The sequence below is a fragment of the Castanea sativa genome, chromosome 1 (assembly GCF_040712315.1).
Source record: "Castanea sativa cultivar Marrone di Chiusa Pesio chromosome 1, ASM4071231v1".
Classification (NCBI taxonomy): Eukaryota; Viridiplantae; Streptophyta; class Magnoliopsida; order Fagales; family Fagaceae; genus Castanea; species Castanea sativa.
Window position 1 is genome coordinate 36,380,192 of NC_134013.1, and position 16,900 is coordinate 36,397,091.

General features: G+C 35.8%; 1 protein-coding gene across 1 annotated transcript; it reads left to right on the forward strand.

The window, feature by feature from the left end:
- The first annotated feature begins 684 nt into the window (after positions 1–684).
- On the forward strand, positions 685–15,828 carry LOC142638383 (uncharacterized). Its single transcript, XM_075812419.1, has 3 exons — positions 685–1,061; positions 13,206–13,286; positions 15,129–15,828. Exons 1-3 carry the CDS (start codon positions 903–905, stop codon positions 15,543–15,545), a joined length of 657 nt encoding a protein of 218 aa, XP_075668534.1. The 5' UTR covers positions 685–902; the 3' UTR covers positions 15,546–15,828.
- Positions 15,829–16,900: the final 1,072 nt, after the last annotated feature.

A 16,900-nucleotide genomic window follows, 5' to 3' on the forward strand; every position in this document is an offset into this window, starting at 1 on the left:
ACATTTTTTTTTTTATACTCTAGAACCACTTTTTAGTGATTCTAATGAATACTTGCTTGTGTTTTGAAAATGGGGCTAGTGAGGTTTTTTTTATAGTTGAAATTCGGGGTGCGAAACTTTCTCCTAGTGATGTGCGATCAATCTTGCATCAAATTTTTGATAGAAAATTTCCATATAAGACTCCACCAACTCTTGCCTGAGTACACAACAATCGATTCCTACCCATGCAGCAGTGAGGTTGCATATGCAAAGCTAGGGTTATTTAGGGTTTTTATTATTATTTGGGTGTGAAAATGTTTGAGTTCTCTTGCATCTTACTCGATCAGTTCTTCTTGGTAATGGGTCCCTTGAATGTTGTCAGTGGGGGAATTAGGGGCGTAAGTCATCTATGGTACAAAATCTACAATAGCTAAAATGCAAGGATTTTGAGTTGGAAACAAAATTAAAAGGAGGTTAACCATTTTGGGACGTGTGGACTCGATGGTGGCAATGTATTATCAAGGGGATTGAGAATCTTATGCAGAGACCCAAGAATTAATTAAAAAAAAAAAAAAAAGGGGAGCCTGCATCTATAAAATTTTGGGTTGGGCTTATTTAAGCTATAAAAAAAAGAAAAGAAAAAAAAGTAGTAAACAAAATCCAAGTCCAATACATAAAATTTGGTAGGGAAGCAAGCAAGCAATTAGTGCAAGTGGGCTTGTATAGCCACGCCACGATAGCTGTCATGTGTCCCCTCCTCTTCCTTCTGAAACTCAACTCTACATAAGAAGTACAAAAGGCCCCCCCACCTTCTTCTTCCACATTGGCTTGGCAACTCCCTCTTCTTCTAATTATCACAAGCACAAACGTAAAAACAATACCCACTCTCTCCTCCGATCGCCAAAATAATATAAAGCTGAGCTATGGCTAAGAAGAGGAAGTCCGCAGCGACGAGCCTGGACGAGGTGGATCGGACCATGTACGCGTCTTTTTGCAGCGCAGCTAACTCTCTCTCCCAACTCTATACCCAGGCCATGAACCACCAGAAACTCTCTTTCCAAGCCGGTGAACGACAAGGCCTTGTGCGTATTATCACTCTTTCTCTTCTGCTTCTTCTTTTTATTTTTATTTTTTATTTTTTATTTTATATAAATTTTTTGGAGAAAAACTAAAACCCATATAATAATTTTGTTTTTTTTGTTTTTTAAAAAATTTGATTATCTCGTTTTTAGTTTGATTGTTCATTAGATTGCATTACATTCATCAATTGAACATGTTGCTCTGTTGTTTGGAGGTAGTGTTGTGATTATATAGAGTTGAATTATGTTTTCTAAGTTCTTTTGTTTGGTTATAGTTAGTGTTAATTAAGATTGTTGGAAGTTAGAATAAGAAAAGCTCCAATTTTTTTTTTTTTTTTTTGGGGTCAAAAATACTATTTTTTATTCGGAGGATGGGATGGATACTTGTGGTGTAGGAATGGTGTGTGATTGATTGAGCAACAATCAGTAGCTATCTTGCTTTATGGAGGTAGGAAACTTCAAACACTGGATAATTATATAGTGTTGACCTCGAAAATGTCAGCAAGCATGATTTTTTTAATGCAACTTGGTAGGAATTTCTAGCATTTGAAGTGTGCACGTTTAGTTTTAGAAGACTCTCTGATTGCAAAGTGAAATATGCTTAATTAATATAAAAAAATTTAAGTAATTGCTAAATACTAGATGTAAAATTTGGGGAAAGAACGAGGTTTAGTTTAAGTACGTTTAAGCTAAGGATTAATTTTCGACTTTCCCAAAGGTTTAGCTAGCAATGCAGCTACATGATTTAGCAATTCAAGGGAGAAAGGCTGCATTTTGTTCATCTTTGCTAAGAAAATTTGTGTTCATCTTTGCTTTCTTTGTTGTTCTCTAGAGGGGAGGATGGGCCTCGCTATCAGAATTTAAAATTTCCTGTGGAAGTGTGTTTGGAGTGGCAAAGTACCCAAGAAAGGGACTTTCTTTGTTTGGATAGTAGGGTTGGATAAGATTTTGACCATAGATAACCATATTCAGAGGAATATGGTATTGGTATACTGGTGTTGCATGTATAAGGATTTCTTTTGCCTTTTGCTTCATTACCAGATTGTGCATGATTCGTGGGCATTTGTTTTCTTTGCTTTTGGGGTGCATTGGGTGATGCTGTACATGGTGAGTTAATTATAGAGGTCTTCTCTTGTTGGAAAGGGTTGTATAAGAGGCATATTAATACCTGGGAAGCACGGGAATGGCGAAATTGCCAATGTGCCTGAGTCGGATACGTTTCTAACACGGACACAAACGTGTCAAGTATGTACCCAGCAGGGGAAAATCATTTATTAAATTCGGATACGCTCATACGCTGCTGACATGGTTGGGACACATCTGTGACACGGACAGGCCAAAAACAGGGGAAAAAAAGAAAAAGAAAATCACACCCCAGTTGAGGTCATGTAGTGATCTTCCTCAAAATCAACTCTAACCCTGTCGTTCTCACTTCTATAGTTCTCCTCTTCTCTGTTTCTTGGTCTGGATCTGGTACTGTGGTACATCACCGCTGCTTAACGGCTTAGCCACAGATCGGCAACTTCTCACTATCTCAGTCTCAGTCCTTCATTGATCATCCATTGATCAATGAAGGACTGAGACTCTTTGTCAACTACACTTACAGACTCTTCAATTCACTCTTTGTTTTAAATTTTGCTTTTTCTAATGTGTATTGTTTACTTTGTTTGTTGTCTTTTAGTTAATGTATTATTATATTTATTGGGTGGGTCAGTGTTTGTTTTGGTTATTACTTATTACTTATTTTTTGTTTTTTCTTGTAGTTAGTATATGACTATAAAATAATAATTTTATTTGATATTCAATGGGTCTTAGTTTGTGACCCTTTTTTTGATTTTTGGCCTGCATATGAATATTATTATTTGAATTTTTTTTTGGTTATTGAACATTATATATCAAAATAAATATAAATTATGTCCAAATATAAAATATATATACTCAAAAATAAATATTAATTAACTGTTGTATCCTAGTTTTTCAAGAAATGCCGTGTCACCGTACCATGTATCATGTCCATATCCGTGCTACATATTTGATAGTGCAATATGGTTCACGACTCCTGATTGTGTTATGTGGGTAATTTGGAAGGAGTAGAATTGTCACACTATTGAGGACATGGGGAGATTTTTTATTGAAATTAAGTTTACTTTTTTGCACGTTATTTGAATTTTGTACAATGTATTTTTTAAATTTTTTTTTTTTAAATGGGGGAGTGGGGATTCATCTAATTTTTTAGTTGATCTCTTTGATAGCAATCTCTTCAACAGCCAATGTAAAATTCAGTCACTCTATTATGAATGGATCCACTACGGATACTAAATACATGTGGCTGATCTTGGCTGGTCCTTGAGGATCTATAGTGACCTCAAAATTTGGGACTAAAGCTTTGTTGTTGATGAAATAAAAGTGAAACTCTAAAAGGAAAAATCTTGGGGTTTGAGTGATAGCTCAGTGGTATTGGCACCCTTTGTGGAGACCAATGTCCGGGGTTTGAACCCCATCTCCCCCTTCTACACTAATTATTTACTTTAAAAAAAAATTTATACTTATAAAGAAATATACTTGTTAAATGACTTGGATTTTGCTTGCATAAATGATAAAAGTGCAAGATATCTTGGAAGTTGTTCAAAGAATTTGGTTTTATAATTTAACTTAAAGAAAAAGCACAAGCGGGGTTTAGTCTAATCAACTAGTAAAGTTTCTTAATCGTTGAATAAGAGATCTAGGGTTTAAATTTTGCATACACCAAAAGTCAATTGATGTCTTGGCTTGATGATACAGAGTAATAATCATGGAGTAGATACTATAGGTTGAAATTCTATTGTATCTATTAGAAAAAAAAAGCTCAAGTTGCTATATGGAGGATGTTGATTGATAGAGGAAGTTAACTTAAGGACTTTATAGGAGTAAGCTATGATTTAGGGCATTACTTCTCCTTTCGTTGCAATACAAATATTAAAAACACTACCCTCACTTAGGGAGTCTCAGTGGTAAGGGAGAGTGCCTGAACTAATTGTAAACCCAGAAGTCTTTGGCTTGACTCCTAGTTGAGGTATTTTGCGATTTACTATATGCCTGCTCAGTGGGGGCGTGTAAGCATCCGGGGTTTGGCCCTCAAGGGTGGTCCCACTAGCCTATACCTTGAGGGGGTTCTTCATAAAAAAGAAAAAGAATATATATATATATATATATATATATATATATATATTGGTTGAAATTCTATTGTATCTATTAGAAAAATAAGCGCACGTTGCTATATGGAGGGTGTTGATTGATAGAGGAAGTTAACTTAAGGACTTTATAGGAGTAAGCTATGATTTAGGGCATTACTTCTCCTTTCGTTGCTATACAAATATTAAAGACACTGCCCTCACTCAGGGAGTCTCAGTGGTAAGGGAGAGTGCCTGAACTAACTGTAAACCCAGAAGTCTTTGGTTCGACTCCTAGTTGAGGCATTTCGTGATTTACCATATGCTTGCTCAATGGGGGTGTGTAAGCATCCGGGGTTTGGCCCTCAAGGGTGGTCCCACTAGCCTATACCTTGAGGGGGTTCCTCATAAAAAAAGAAAAGAAAAAGGAATATATATATATATATATATATATATATATATATATATATATATATATATATATATATATATATATATATATATATATATATATATTGAAGACACTTTAGCCATGGCTCAAGCTTCGGAGTAGAAGTTATGTTATATCTCAATTGGCAAATGGCACCAGATTATATATTTACATGGCAGGACTGAATCTTTCACAAAAATGTTATGGTCAAATCCAATGGATTTTATTGCTTATATCTATAAGCAATAAAATCCATTGAAAGGAAAAAAAATTTAAATTAGTGCAACCCTATTAGATCAAAAATATACAAAATGTTAGTGCCTTATCACCATCTATATCCTACTCCTCAAGCTGGTGCTCTAAATGAGCCCAACGTGCAAACGTGTTACCCCAAATACTTCTAATAATACTTGTAGATTGAATGCATTTTAGTTTCTTGGAGAGCCCAAAGTGCAAACGTGTTCTCCCAAATACTTCTAACAATACTTGTAGATTGGCTGCATTTTAGTTTCTTGGAGACACACTGTTTGCATTCCAACCTCTAAGAAAAGTTTTTAATTTTTTTTCCATTTTTGGCTATCGTTCAATCCCTGAACATTGCATAATAGGTTTTTAACTGCATGATGATTGTAATTATAGCTCCCTGACCCTTCCTGATACACCTCTACCCTCACTTTTATTTGTGTCATAGTTAATAGTGCAAACCAAATTCCTCTTCCCGCATAGCTTCGACTTACCTCTTGGGCTTTGTCTTGCTATAGTTTGCATTTTGTTGTATTGTTTAATCTTTACGAACAAATGCAAAACTTGTTCTTCAAAGCCTGCAAATGAAACTCCTAAGAATTTGCTGAAGTGCCTTTATATGCATTGTTTACTCTTTACGAACAAATGCAAAACTTGTTCTTCAAAGCCTTCAAATGAAACTCCCAAGAATTTGCTAAAGTGCCTTTATATGCATTGTTTAATCTTTATGAACAAATGTAAGACTTGTTCTGCAAAGCCTTAAAATGAAACTCCCAACAATTTGCTAAAGTGCCTTTATATGCGCATTACCTACTCTGACATGTCTGAGTTGTTATTATCCTCTGCCCCTTGGGTTTCTGTTTGAGTATAACTTGCTAAGGGTGGTACTTTCGTTGGGTCTTTGTAGGGAACTATTTCTAAGCCTGTGGTGCCTCCCTTCGTGTCAATTTGTCAATTTCCATACCTAGATTACAACTTGCATCCTCCATTGTTGATGCATAATAAGGCATGTTGCCATGGGAGATACCATTCCCCTCTGGTATTGTGGTCACCACCAACTTCTTTTGCTGGTTCTCTATGCTGGGAACCAGCCACCCAGTCATATATGCAGCTCCACACTCCACTCTGCTTGTGCTTCAACCAATGTGAGGTCCATGTCATCAATCATCAGTCCATCTCATCAATCATCATTCCATCTCCGTGAGGCTGGCTATTTTTGCTCCCATCAATGTGTATAGGCTCTATAGTGTCTTGTTTTATATGTGTGTTTGTGTGGCTTTTGGCCCATTTTCCTTTATAATATATATATATATATATTTATATATTTATTTATTTTTAAGTAATAAAGTTTTATTAATATAAAAAAAATAGAGCCACCCAAGTATTGAGGGAGTATACGACTAGAGACTATACAATCAATCGCGAAATCGCATAAATCTATCAAATCACTAATCAAACATTGAGATTGACTATGTAATACCCAACCAATCCAACAGAGTTCTAAAGAAAAATAATTTTAGATCAGACAAAGTTCTATCTTTATCTTCTAAAGCACTAGTTATTCTTCTCCCTCCAAAGACACCACATCAAGCAATGCAAGGTAGCCATCCATATATAACCATTTCTATGACACCCAAAAAAGACCTTGCCAACCAGCTGATAAGTCAACCACAGACTTTGGCATCACCCAAGAAACTCTAAACAAACATACCACCAATGACCACAAATCCAAAGCAAAAGATCAGCCACACATGCTTCTTTCTCACTGCTAATCGTGAATAACTCTGGAAAGCACATTGCAAGACAACTCTACCAACATCACCGATCCTGCCAAAACTTCACCTTAGACCCATCTTCGATCTCAAACTAAAACTTCACCTTAGACCCATCTCCGATCTCAAAGTAAATATAACACGACAAAATGGGCTAACCCTGTGTAATATTCTTCCAAAAACTTACTCCATAAGGACGAGGAGCTGAATTGGAACACCAACCTCCCACTCACATCCATATTTCACCTTTGTCACTTTCATCCAAAGTGCATCCCTCCCAATCCCAAAGTTGTATAATCACTTTCCTAGCAAGGCCTCATTAAAACGCCTCAAATTCGTAATAGCCAAATCACCTGCCAAAAGAGGAGCACATATTTGAGTCTAGTTGACTGGATGAAATTTTGAATCATCCCCCAAACCACTCCATAAGATATTTTGCTGAAGTGGTTCAATTTGGTTAGCCATATCAGCATAATGGGAAATAAAGAGAGAAAATAGGTCAGCAAATAAGATAGAGTAATTTTAATTAAAGTGACTCTAATTCCCTTAGATAAGTATATATGTTTCCATCCTGCTAGCCTCCTTTCCACCACCTCTAAAATAGGGTTATGTATCATCTTCTCCTCTTGAATTTAGCACCCAAAGGAAGACCTAGATATTTCATTGGAAGCAAACCTGCCGCTCGCAACCTAAAACATCCACCAGCTCCTCAATAGTAGGAACCGCTCCCACAGGCACTAGTTTTGACTTGCCTAGGTTTATTTTCAGACCCAATATCGCCTCAAACCAAATAAGCACCAGTCCGATGTAGCTGATCAAGATCAGCATTGCAGAAAATCAAGGTATGATTTGCAAAGAGAAGATGAGTCATGAGATACCATCATAGTACTCCCCATCGGATTTTCCACACTAAAACTTGACATGTGGCCATCATTTACTGCCTTATCCAACAATCTTTTTTATTTTTAAATTCAATAGTTGGGGTAGGGAGATTTGAACCTTGGATGTCTCCATTGGAAACACTAGGAGGAAACCAAGTTGATTGGGACCACTTTAGGTTTAGGATCAAACCAAGTTGCTAGGATACTTCTGCAAGGAAATTTATTTATACTGGATACATATAAACATCTCTAAAACATTTGCAGGTAAATTTCTTTTCTTGGAAACTTAAATCTGTTACTTGTTAGATACTCTAGACATGTTTGAATATGTGTCACAAAGTAAAACTGACTTTGTTTTTGGAAGTTTGATGCTTTTGATGTGAGTTTTTCATGCTGGTGCCTCCTTTTCTTTTCCAACACAGGGATGCTTGCATTTATCAAGTTGGAACTTAGAGAAATATAATTAAAATATTGTGTTTTGTCACATGTGGACATGTAGGATTCCCATATATGTTCATATTATCTATATCCTGTACATATATGTGCTTTTAGGGGTCAAGCAATTGGCTGTCTTAAGGGGTGTTAAGCATGTTATTGGGGGAAGATGAGTAATGAGGTTGAAATTGAATTTTCACATATCAAAGAACAAAGTACACCTCAAAATTGAAATTTGCCCCACCCCAAACTGTTTATTGTTGTATCAGAGCATTATCATTGGGGTGTACGACCCCCCAAATTGCTATTTTAGATTCACACATGCCCAAACTTGGTTTACCCAAGTGGCTATTGCTAAAAAATATTAGGGCCCGTTTGGTAGAGAAGTTTGAGTAATGTTGTTTGGGTGTTTTTGATATACGTGTGGGTGAAAAAGTGTGTAGAAATGTGTGTAATATTGTTTAAAATGTGAAAATGTGTGTTAGAACTAAGCTACCAAACAGGGCCTTAGCAACTAGAATCAGCAAATTTGTATATATAGGAATTACTGTAGCATGTATATAAAATGAAAATAATATTATTTATTCCCTCTCTCTCTCTCTTCTATTCCCCACACTCCCACTCACTCTCTGACTCTCTTTTCTCTCTTATCTCTTATCTCACTTTACGACTCTCTTTTCTCTTCTCTATTCGACTCTCTTTTCTCTCTTGTGATTTTGTGGCGGTGGATTGGCGGGGCTGTGGAGCAGTAGTGGGTCAGTGGGTTGAGATTTTGTGTCGGTGGGTTGCGATTTGGGTTTTAGTGGAGGTGGCTGGCTGAGTTTCGATGGTAGTTGGGTTGGTGGTTGCGATTTACGATCTGGGTTTCGGTGGAATGGTTGGTGGTTGGTTTTTGGTGTTTCAGTTCTTTGTTCCAATGGTGGTGGTGGCGGCAGTTTGATGTTTCAGGGGATGTGTTGGTTGGGTGTTTTGGTGGTAGATAGTTATTTGGTTGGGTGGTTGGTAGTTGTTTGGTTGGGTGTTTCGGTGCATGTTTAATTTGGGCGTTTCGGTGGTGGCTGAGTTTCGATTGTAGGTGGTTGCGGGCGGTGCTGGGTTCGGTGGTTTTGGTTTGATATGGTTTTGGGTTTGTTATGATGTTTTGGTTGGTTTTGGGTGATTTTGGTATGGGTTTGTTGGAATTTTGTTGGGTTGATTTTGGGTCTGGGATTGCTTGTTGCTTTTGGTATGGGTTTGGTTGCCGGGTAGCACAGAGAGAGACGGAGAGGAAGAGACCGGTTGCTAGTAGCAGAGAGAGACACGCAGAGGAAGAGAAAAAAAAAAATAGAGGAAGAGAGAGAAGAAAGAATAAATAAATGAATAATATTGGTTGTGATGTGAAAAATAAGAAATGTGATGTAGTGTAAGTTGTAAAATGGTGTTGTAAAATAGATACAGTATGCTTTTAGATGGTAAAATGGCTATTTTTTTAGACACTAGGATGTGAATTCTCTTACGAGGACCACATAGAAGGTGGCCAAAGTTGGTTTCTTCTTGATGTTATTCTAATGTTTGGTGTTAAACATAAACTAGAAAACCTAGGAAGCACCTGATGACACAGCAATTTTTGCGTTATGGCTAGGATATGTATATTAATTAATTATTAAATATATATATATATATTTTTTATATATTGTTAAGTATTTTTTTTATATGATGTTAAATTTATATTAATTTAAGAGCAATAATGGATGATAAAGTGAATATATAACTGTTAAATGATGTTTAGAAATAAGAATATAAAATTGAAAAAAAAAAGGGAACAAGTTAAAACATTAAAACAATAATATGGTAATGAAATAAAAGGCACAAGTTATGTGTGTTTGTGTGGGTGAGATTCATATATCAAATTGGGTTGGAGGAGGACTTTGTCACGTGCCCAAGCCAGCCACAAAACTAAAAGGAATAGATAAGTGGTAAACAAGTGAAGAAACCAAACAAGTTCAACGAAAAAGTCAAAAAAGAACAAAAGGAAGATAAAGGACTAGAGGCAAAGAAGAATAAGTAAAAGAAGATCTGCGTCCACAATGACGAAGAAGAAGAAGAAGATCTGTGAAAATGAGAAGAAGAAAATCTAAGAAGATCCGTGAAAACGAAGAAGATGAAGATTTGCGATGGGTTGGGGTTTTTCTTTAGGTGACCATATTTTTAAATTAAAAAAGGAAAAAAATGTCTGGAACACGCGTGCATCCGTGTCCCAGCCACACGCCATGTTGCATACGCATCTGGCATGGGTACAACAACAATTTAGCCATATCTGTGCTTTCCTATAGAAAACCTCCTTGACCATATAGAGTTAGAATTAGGTACAAATGGATATTCCTTCAGTTTTGTGCTTATGGAGTTTGTATTGGATAAAACGGGATGGCCTTTTGGTGGTGTTATCAAAAGCACACTTAAAGCCCCAATCTTCACTTTGTTGAAGTGAATCTTAAGAAGTGCGTCTCAGGACACTTTTTTTGGAGCTTTTTGCTGAAGCAAAAAAGCATACCTAGGATCGCTTATCACTTTTAAATTATTTTAATTGTTTGCTAAAATAAATATAAATATTACAATTAAATGCTTGATCTGGAAGGAAATGACAAGGACATTGATTTATTATACAAACACTATTCTTGAGGTGCTATATTACTTGAACAATTTTTTTTAACATATAAAAAGACATGAATAAGGATGATTTATTATTCTTGTGCCTTCTAGTCTTTGCCTTCTAGACATATTTTGATTGAACCATATACTTCATTTTTTTATCATAGCTACTATGCTATGATGCACCAATAAGGGGACGGGTATTGGTACGATATGGGTATGGAGATACAACATTTTTTGAAAAATCTAGGATACGATATGTCAGGATACAGAAATTAATTTATTAATTAATATTTATTTTTAGGTATATTTAAATATTTTTGTACATAATTTATGTTTATTTAAGTTTTAAAATTAAGTAACAATAACAATAAAATGCTTGAAAACATATCTAAAACCAACCAACCAACCGACAATATTATATTTACTATTTTATTTATATGATTTTATTAGACCCAACAACAATATATACAACAGAGGCAAAACCAAGTCAAAACAAACCAAAGCCTAAAAGCCCAGCCCAAGCCACTGAGCAACAAAACCAAATGAGAGGCAAAATGAAAAGAGAATAAAAATGGTGATTCGGCGATTCCGATTCAGAGCAAAGGCAAGGCCAAAGCTATGAAGCACATGTGTGTTTTCGGATTCGGGTGCAGGTGCAGATGCGGGACTCGGCAATTTTTTGAAAAAGTAGAGTGTGGATGCAGCGGAGAACGGCGATTAAAAAAATATTAAAAATATTTTTATTTATATTTTCTATATATTGCTAAGCATACATTTTCACATTATATAAACATATACCAAATTTAAGAGCAATAGTAAATAATAACTAAAACATGATCATAAATTAAATACAACCCATAAGATTGAGACCTTGAGTGAGTGGGCATGGGTTCTTAGGGAGTGAGAGAGGGAAGACGGAGAGTGAGCGAGAGAGCAGAGAGGTAGGGAGGCAGAGACCGGAGAGCAAACGGTGCGTTTGCACTCATTTTTGTTTAAAGATATGCTTCAGGTTCAAACGATGCGTTTTGCACTCTTTTTTTTTTTTTTTTAAAAAATTTACTTGAATTTTGGCTTGAATCAGCTTGTTTTGGCTGATACGATCTGATTCTGCCTGAGTTGGTGCTGAGTCGGCACATATCTAGAAATGAAAAAAAGAAAAAAGAAAATTCTGACGCGATACTGACGCATGGGTAGTGGCGTCGCCCACCGCACCCTGCATCTAGCCGTGTCGGACGTGGGTGCAGTACCCCTATAGCTGCGTCGGTGCTTTCTTGGGCGAGAGGCGAGGGAGAGAGTGAGAGTTTGAGAGACTTACCGGCAAGGAGGAGGAGCTCTGGCATTGTCGACAATCCACGAAGGTGAGAGAGAAAGAGTTGCGATATGGGTTTGTCTGGGCAAATTTGGAGGCGCTAGCAGCAGAGAATGAGAGTGAGGGAGTAGAAAAGAGAGAGAGGGACTGATCACGTGAGATAAGATTAGGGCTTTTAACCTAGCCGGGCCGATTGATGGTTGAAAATCATCCAGGTGTCAAATTCTTCTCTTTTTTTGGTGTCCGATCTTGCCGTATCTCAAATGTATCCCATGTGTATTCGAGCCGTATCAGAATTAAAAAAAAAAAAAATCATTTTTTTTTCGCTTGATACTCTCCAGGGACAGTTGTACCTGTTCCCGTATCGGGTATGTATTGGATACCGGTATGATGGCAAAAATGCTGTATCGATGACTATGGCAATGTATTTTTATAAAGTAAAAGAAACTTGTTTAAAATTTTATGTTTATACTTTTTATGATTAAATTATTATCATATTTTTATTTAATAATTGTTTTCAAATTTACTATATAAAGATTTTATGAAATTGAAATAATTAAATTAAAATTTGAACTTGCAAACTCTGTGCAATTGTACTATCCGTTTTAGCTAATTGGTAAAATATATTACTATTTTTACTTTGGTAACTTCTTTAATTATATATTATGTATCTTTTTTTTTTTGGCTGTTGATGTGGCTCAACATGTTATGTATCTTTTTATTAAAGGTTATAATATATTATACTTGAAAAATGTGCGCTTCACTTCAATTAGACTTTTGCTTGTGCTTTGTGCCTGGGCTCCAAGAGGCTTGTGCACTTAAGTGTTCTTGAATGCTACTTTTACTATTTGTTCTAGCAAGTTGAATGCTACTTATTTATATAGTAACCTTTATATATATATATATAAAGAAGAAAAATTATACCTTTTTGCATCTCAGTTCGTTGCATATGCCACTCTTTGTCGAACCCTTTGCTATAATGGCTTAACAAATCTATGGAGATGTACCAATTGGAACCAGCCTTGGCAGTTTTGCCTTTATCAGAAATAACTTGCTTAAAGTAGTAGTTTCCATTAGTTCATAGATCACTGGGGGCACTCTTTTATGTTTCCTTTGGCGCTTAATCCTCCATTCTTTGAAATTTCTTTTACCAGCAAGTAGGCAACAGGATCTGAAGCTTTTAGTGATATTACATGTCATCTTTGAGTTAGGCCTTCGGTCTTCATCTGTCATCTTAATATTCTTTATTAATGACCCTGGCATTTAGTTGATGTAGCCTAGTTGTTTTGTTTTTCAGGAAAAACTATATCAATGGATCCGGAGACAACAAGAAGAAGGATCTAGAGTTACAACAGTTGATATTCTCAATTACATTCAGGTATTTTTAACTATTGACCTTACCTAATTTGATAGGATCTTTTATAATCTAATGACATTGTATTAAACATATATGCACTCTGAATGGACATTGATCAGTAATTTAAAATAATAATAGTGATACAATATAAAGATTGACTTAGTTGACTAAGAGGCCGCTGTTGATATCAGGCTTGGGATTTAACTTTTCTAATCCAATCTGTCTGGTGGGTATTCTTGCTGTAAAGATTATTGTCAAGATTTCACCTTATTCATATAGGCATTTGCTCTTCATATACTGCTTCTATGTCTGTGTGATTGTGCATATCTAATGCTCATTAAGTTCTATTTGTTTTGGCATAAAATATTTCTTGGAGAATACTCTTTGGATTTTTTGATGTTTGGTGCAGTAGAAAAACTTTATTTAACAGAATTTGTCTTCACAGTCAAAGAAGACTAAAGCTTAATTGGCAGAAAAGGAACCATTTTGCAAAATATTATTGTAACAATCTGACCTCGCTCTTTTCGTCAGAGACCCAGACTGAGTCTCCTCCATCCGTACCCTTAGGCTGTCATGCCACCCTCCACCCACACCCACGGCACATCTCTTATCTGTTTTTTTTTTGGACTGACAATCAGTTGACACTGCTCTTATCTGACCACCCAGTCGCTGCTGTAATTTGTGATTAGCACCCAAACCCCACTAGTCTCTCATGTCTCCACTGTGCTCCTCCACGTACCCTATAATTTGGTGTATTTGCACCTCAATTAGGTTGACCTGCCATTTTGCACCCTCAATTCACCACCACTGCCTGACTTCAACATGTAGAAGCACAGAGAGGCACACCAAACTTTAATGCCACAAGTTGATTATTAAATGAAAGAGAAATAGGGGGAGGGAAGGGGATGGCATAGGGCATTGGAAAGAAAGGAGGTGCTATGATTAGGATTTGTTGTTGACTTCATTTAAAAAAAAGAAAATGAGAAGCAATGGGTAGACTTGGAACATTGTTCTTAATGTGGTGTTTTTGAAAAGAAATAATGGCTCATTGCTTTGAAGGGAAAGAGATGCACATGACAAAGTTGAAGTTTTTCTTCTTGTTGATTATTAGATGAAAGAGAAAAAGGGGAGGGAAGGGGATGGCAGAGGGCATTGGAAAGAAAGGAGGTGCGATGATTAGGATTTGTTGTTTACTTCATTAAAAATAAATAAATAAATAAAATGAGAAGCAATGGGTAGACTTGGAGTGTTGTTCCTCTTTGTTTAATGTGGTGTTTTTGAAGAGAAAGAAGGGCTCATTGCTTTGAGGGGAAAGAGACGCACATGACAAAGTTGGAGTTTTTCTTCTTGAAGACTTTATGTGATGGGACTTTGACTCTTGGTGCTTTTTCCGTTTTGGACATTCTTTATTTCTTGGATACTTTTGAGTTTTGAGTTTTTAACCTCTCGTATTTTTATTTTTCTTTTCGTTTGGGCTTTTTCTTTTCTGGATTTTATATACTGCGAATGTATTATGGTTTTGCCCCTTTAATGTTTTTTATTTTTATTTTTATTTTTTATGGATTTTATACTTATCAATGATAACATTGAGACGTTTTTAAGATTTCAAATACAAAATTGAAACAACTGATAGTTTTCCTTCACTAAATTAATCTCTGACATAATTTAAAATTATAATGGTATTTATATAAAAACTCTGCAAAAAAGAGAAAGGGGGGTGTTAGGGGTGTGGTTAAAACTGTCTACCAGTTACTTGGAACTTCCACAATACTGGGAGCCTTTTGCACTAGGTGTAGTTTTATATTAGCTGTTTTGTATTTCTTACACATATTTGAAATTGAAGTTGCTCTAATCCCTGTGCAGAATGAGCTGGACTACTGTGGGGAGGAGCCATCAATGTCCCCTAGAGTTCCAGTGCAACATCAGTACTCTCAACCTGTAACAAATTTCATGAACTCTGGTTTCCCAATCTCGTCAGGCCCATCTTGCCCAACAACTGCTGGGCAAGGAATTCGTTCCGAGCACTGTGACCAGCAATCCAAGAACTCAGTGTTCTCAAATGCTTTATCAAGCCCCGTTCGTCAGAGTCTTCAGCATTATCACATTACTCGGGGAGGGTATTGCCCAAGTGGCGGTCTTCCCTTGGGGAATGGAGCCAGGAATAATGAACCCACAATTATTAATAACCAGAGCAGGGATTCTAGTGCTCTCAGTCTCAGTTCCAACGATTCTGCCATGGACATGCACGCAGATAGTCCTGCTCATGAATTCATTTACTGATATTTTGCCCATTTCACTAGTCCCTTGCCATGGAGTTCAACTGTTCAAGACTTGGGAAGAATTATGGTGATATGAAGCTCTTTTGTTCGTTTCCATAAGAAATGAAAGCACTGGATGGAAATGATACCTTGACCTCTTAATTTACTTCTCTTGCTGTCGTTGAAGATTGATTTGGGTCTTCTGTATCTTCTGTAAAGCGTTTTTGTTGAATATATCTTTAACATTTAAACTGGCACCTATGGTTTTACTTACCAAAAGAGGCACCAATGTTTTTGGTTTTTTAGTTGTTTATGTTGCTATTTTCTTCCTTTTCTTTTTGGGCATAAATTATATAATTTCTCTATAGTTTAGAGGTGGTTTAAAAGTGAACCATGGACTTTACTAAGTTCTAATTAAAATAGTGAACATTTTAAAGTTTCAATTCGTTTTCTTGGTCATTATTCACTAAGATTAACCGAAACTAAACTAAACTGCATTTGAGATATTTTGGATATTACAGACTTGTCACACGTGCAGAACTTGAACCAGGTTGAGCTATGGAGGCTCCCTCAAGGCTATGCTTGCTTGACTTGTAACAGTTGAGATGGATGTTATTAAAAACGGCTATGAGAAGCTACGAGTGCTAGTTAGTGAGCTGTTGTCTCAAATGGGGAATAAAAACTCTCGAGTTAAAAGACTAGGGGGAGGACCCCTAAGAAGGTTCTTTCGAAGTTGAGAGTAGGGCGTGAAGTTTCTAATAATTTTTGTTTGACATGGGGTTAATCTTTTAAGATTCTTGGAAATGTTGAAGCTCTCTAGTATTCTCATGTTTTCTTGCAAATCACAATAGGAAATTTAGATACTGTTTCGCTCGATCTCACTTTTGTAGGAAAGTGGAATCTCTAAAAAACAAGTGGGGTATTCACATTTTCATATTTGAAAAAGTTACCCTTTTTTTAAATGAACAATTGTACCCCATTTCTCCTTATCTCTTAACTAATAGAATTAGAACCAAACATCTTGTTATGGATTCAACACTCATTTTAAAAATTGTGGTTAATAATTAGTTTTTTTTTTTTAAATATATATTTATATCTTGTATTTGGGATTGAGTTATATACTAAAAGAATAAATTATTTTTGTTGACAAGACATGATTTTGTAATTTCCATGAAGAACAATAATTTAAATAATTATTTTTGCATTATTATACATGTCAATTAGAAATGTTAGACTATTTTTTTAGTAATTGCCATGATTTATAGTTTATATTTTGTTTCACATTTTTTATTTGAAAGGAAAAACCCTTTATATTATGTTTACAAATCTAAAGATATTTCGAGAAGAATAAATTGTTCCTATAAGATTCCCAATAAT

Coding starts and splice junctions, on each gene's coding strand:
- LOC142638383 (XM_075812419.1), top strand. CDS start 903: ATGGCTAAGAAGAGGAAGTCCGCAGCGACGAGCCTGGACGAGGTGGAT. Junction 1,062..13,205: donor CCGGTGAACGACAAGGCCTT/GTGCGTATTATC, acceptor TTTGTTTTTCAG/GAAAAACTATATCAATGGAT. Junction 13,287..15,128: donor ATATTCTCAATTACATTCAG/GTATTTTTAACT, acceptor ATCCCTGTGCAG/AATGAGCTGGACTACTGTGG.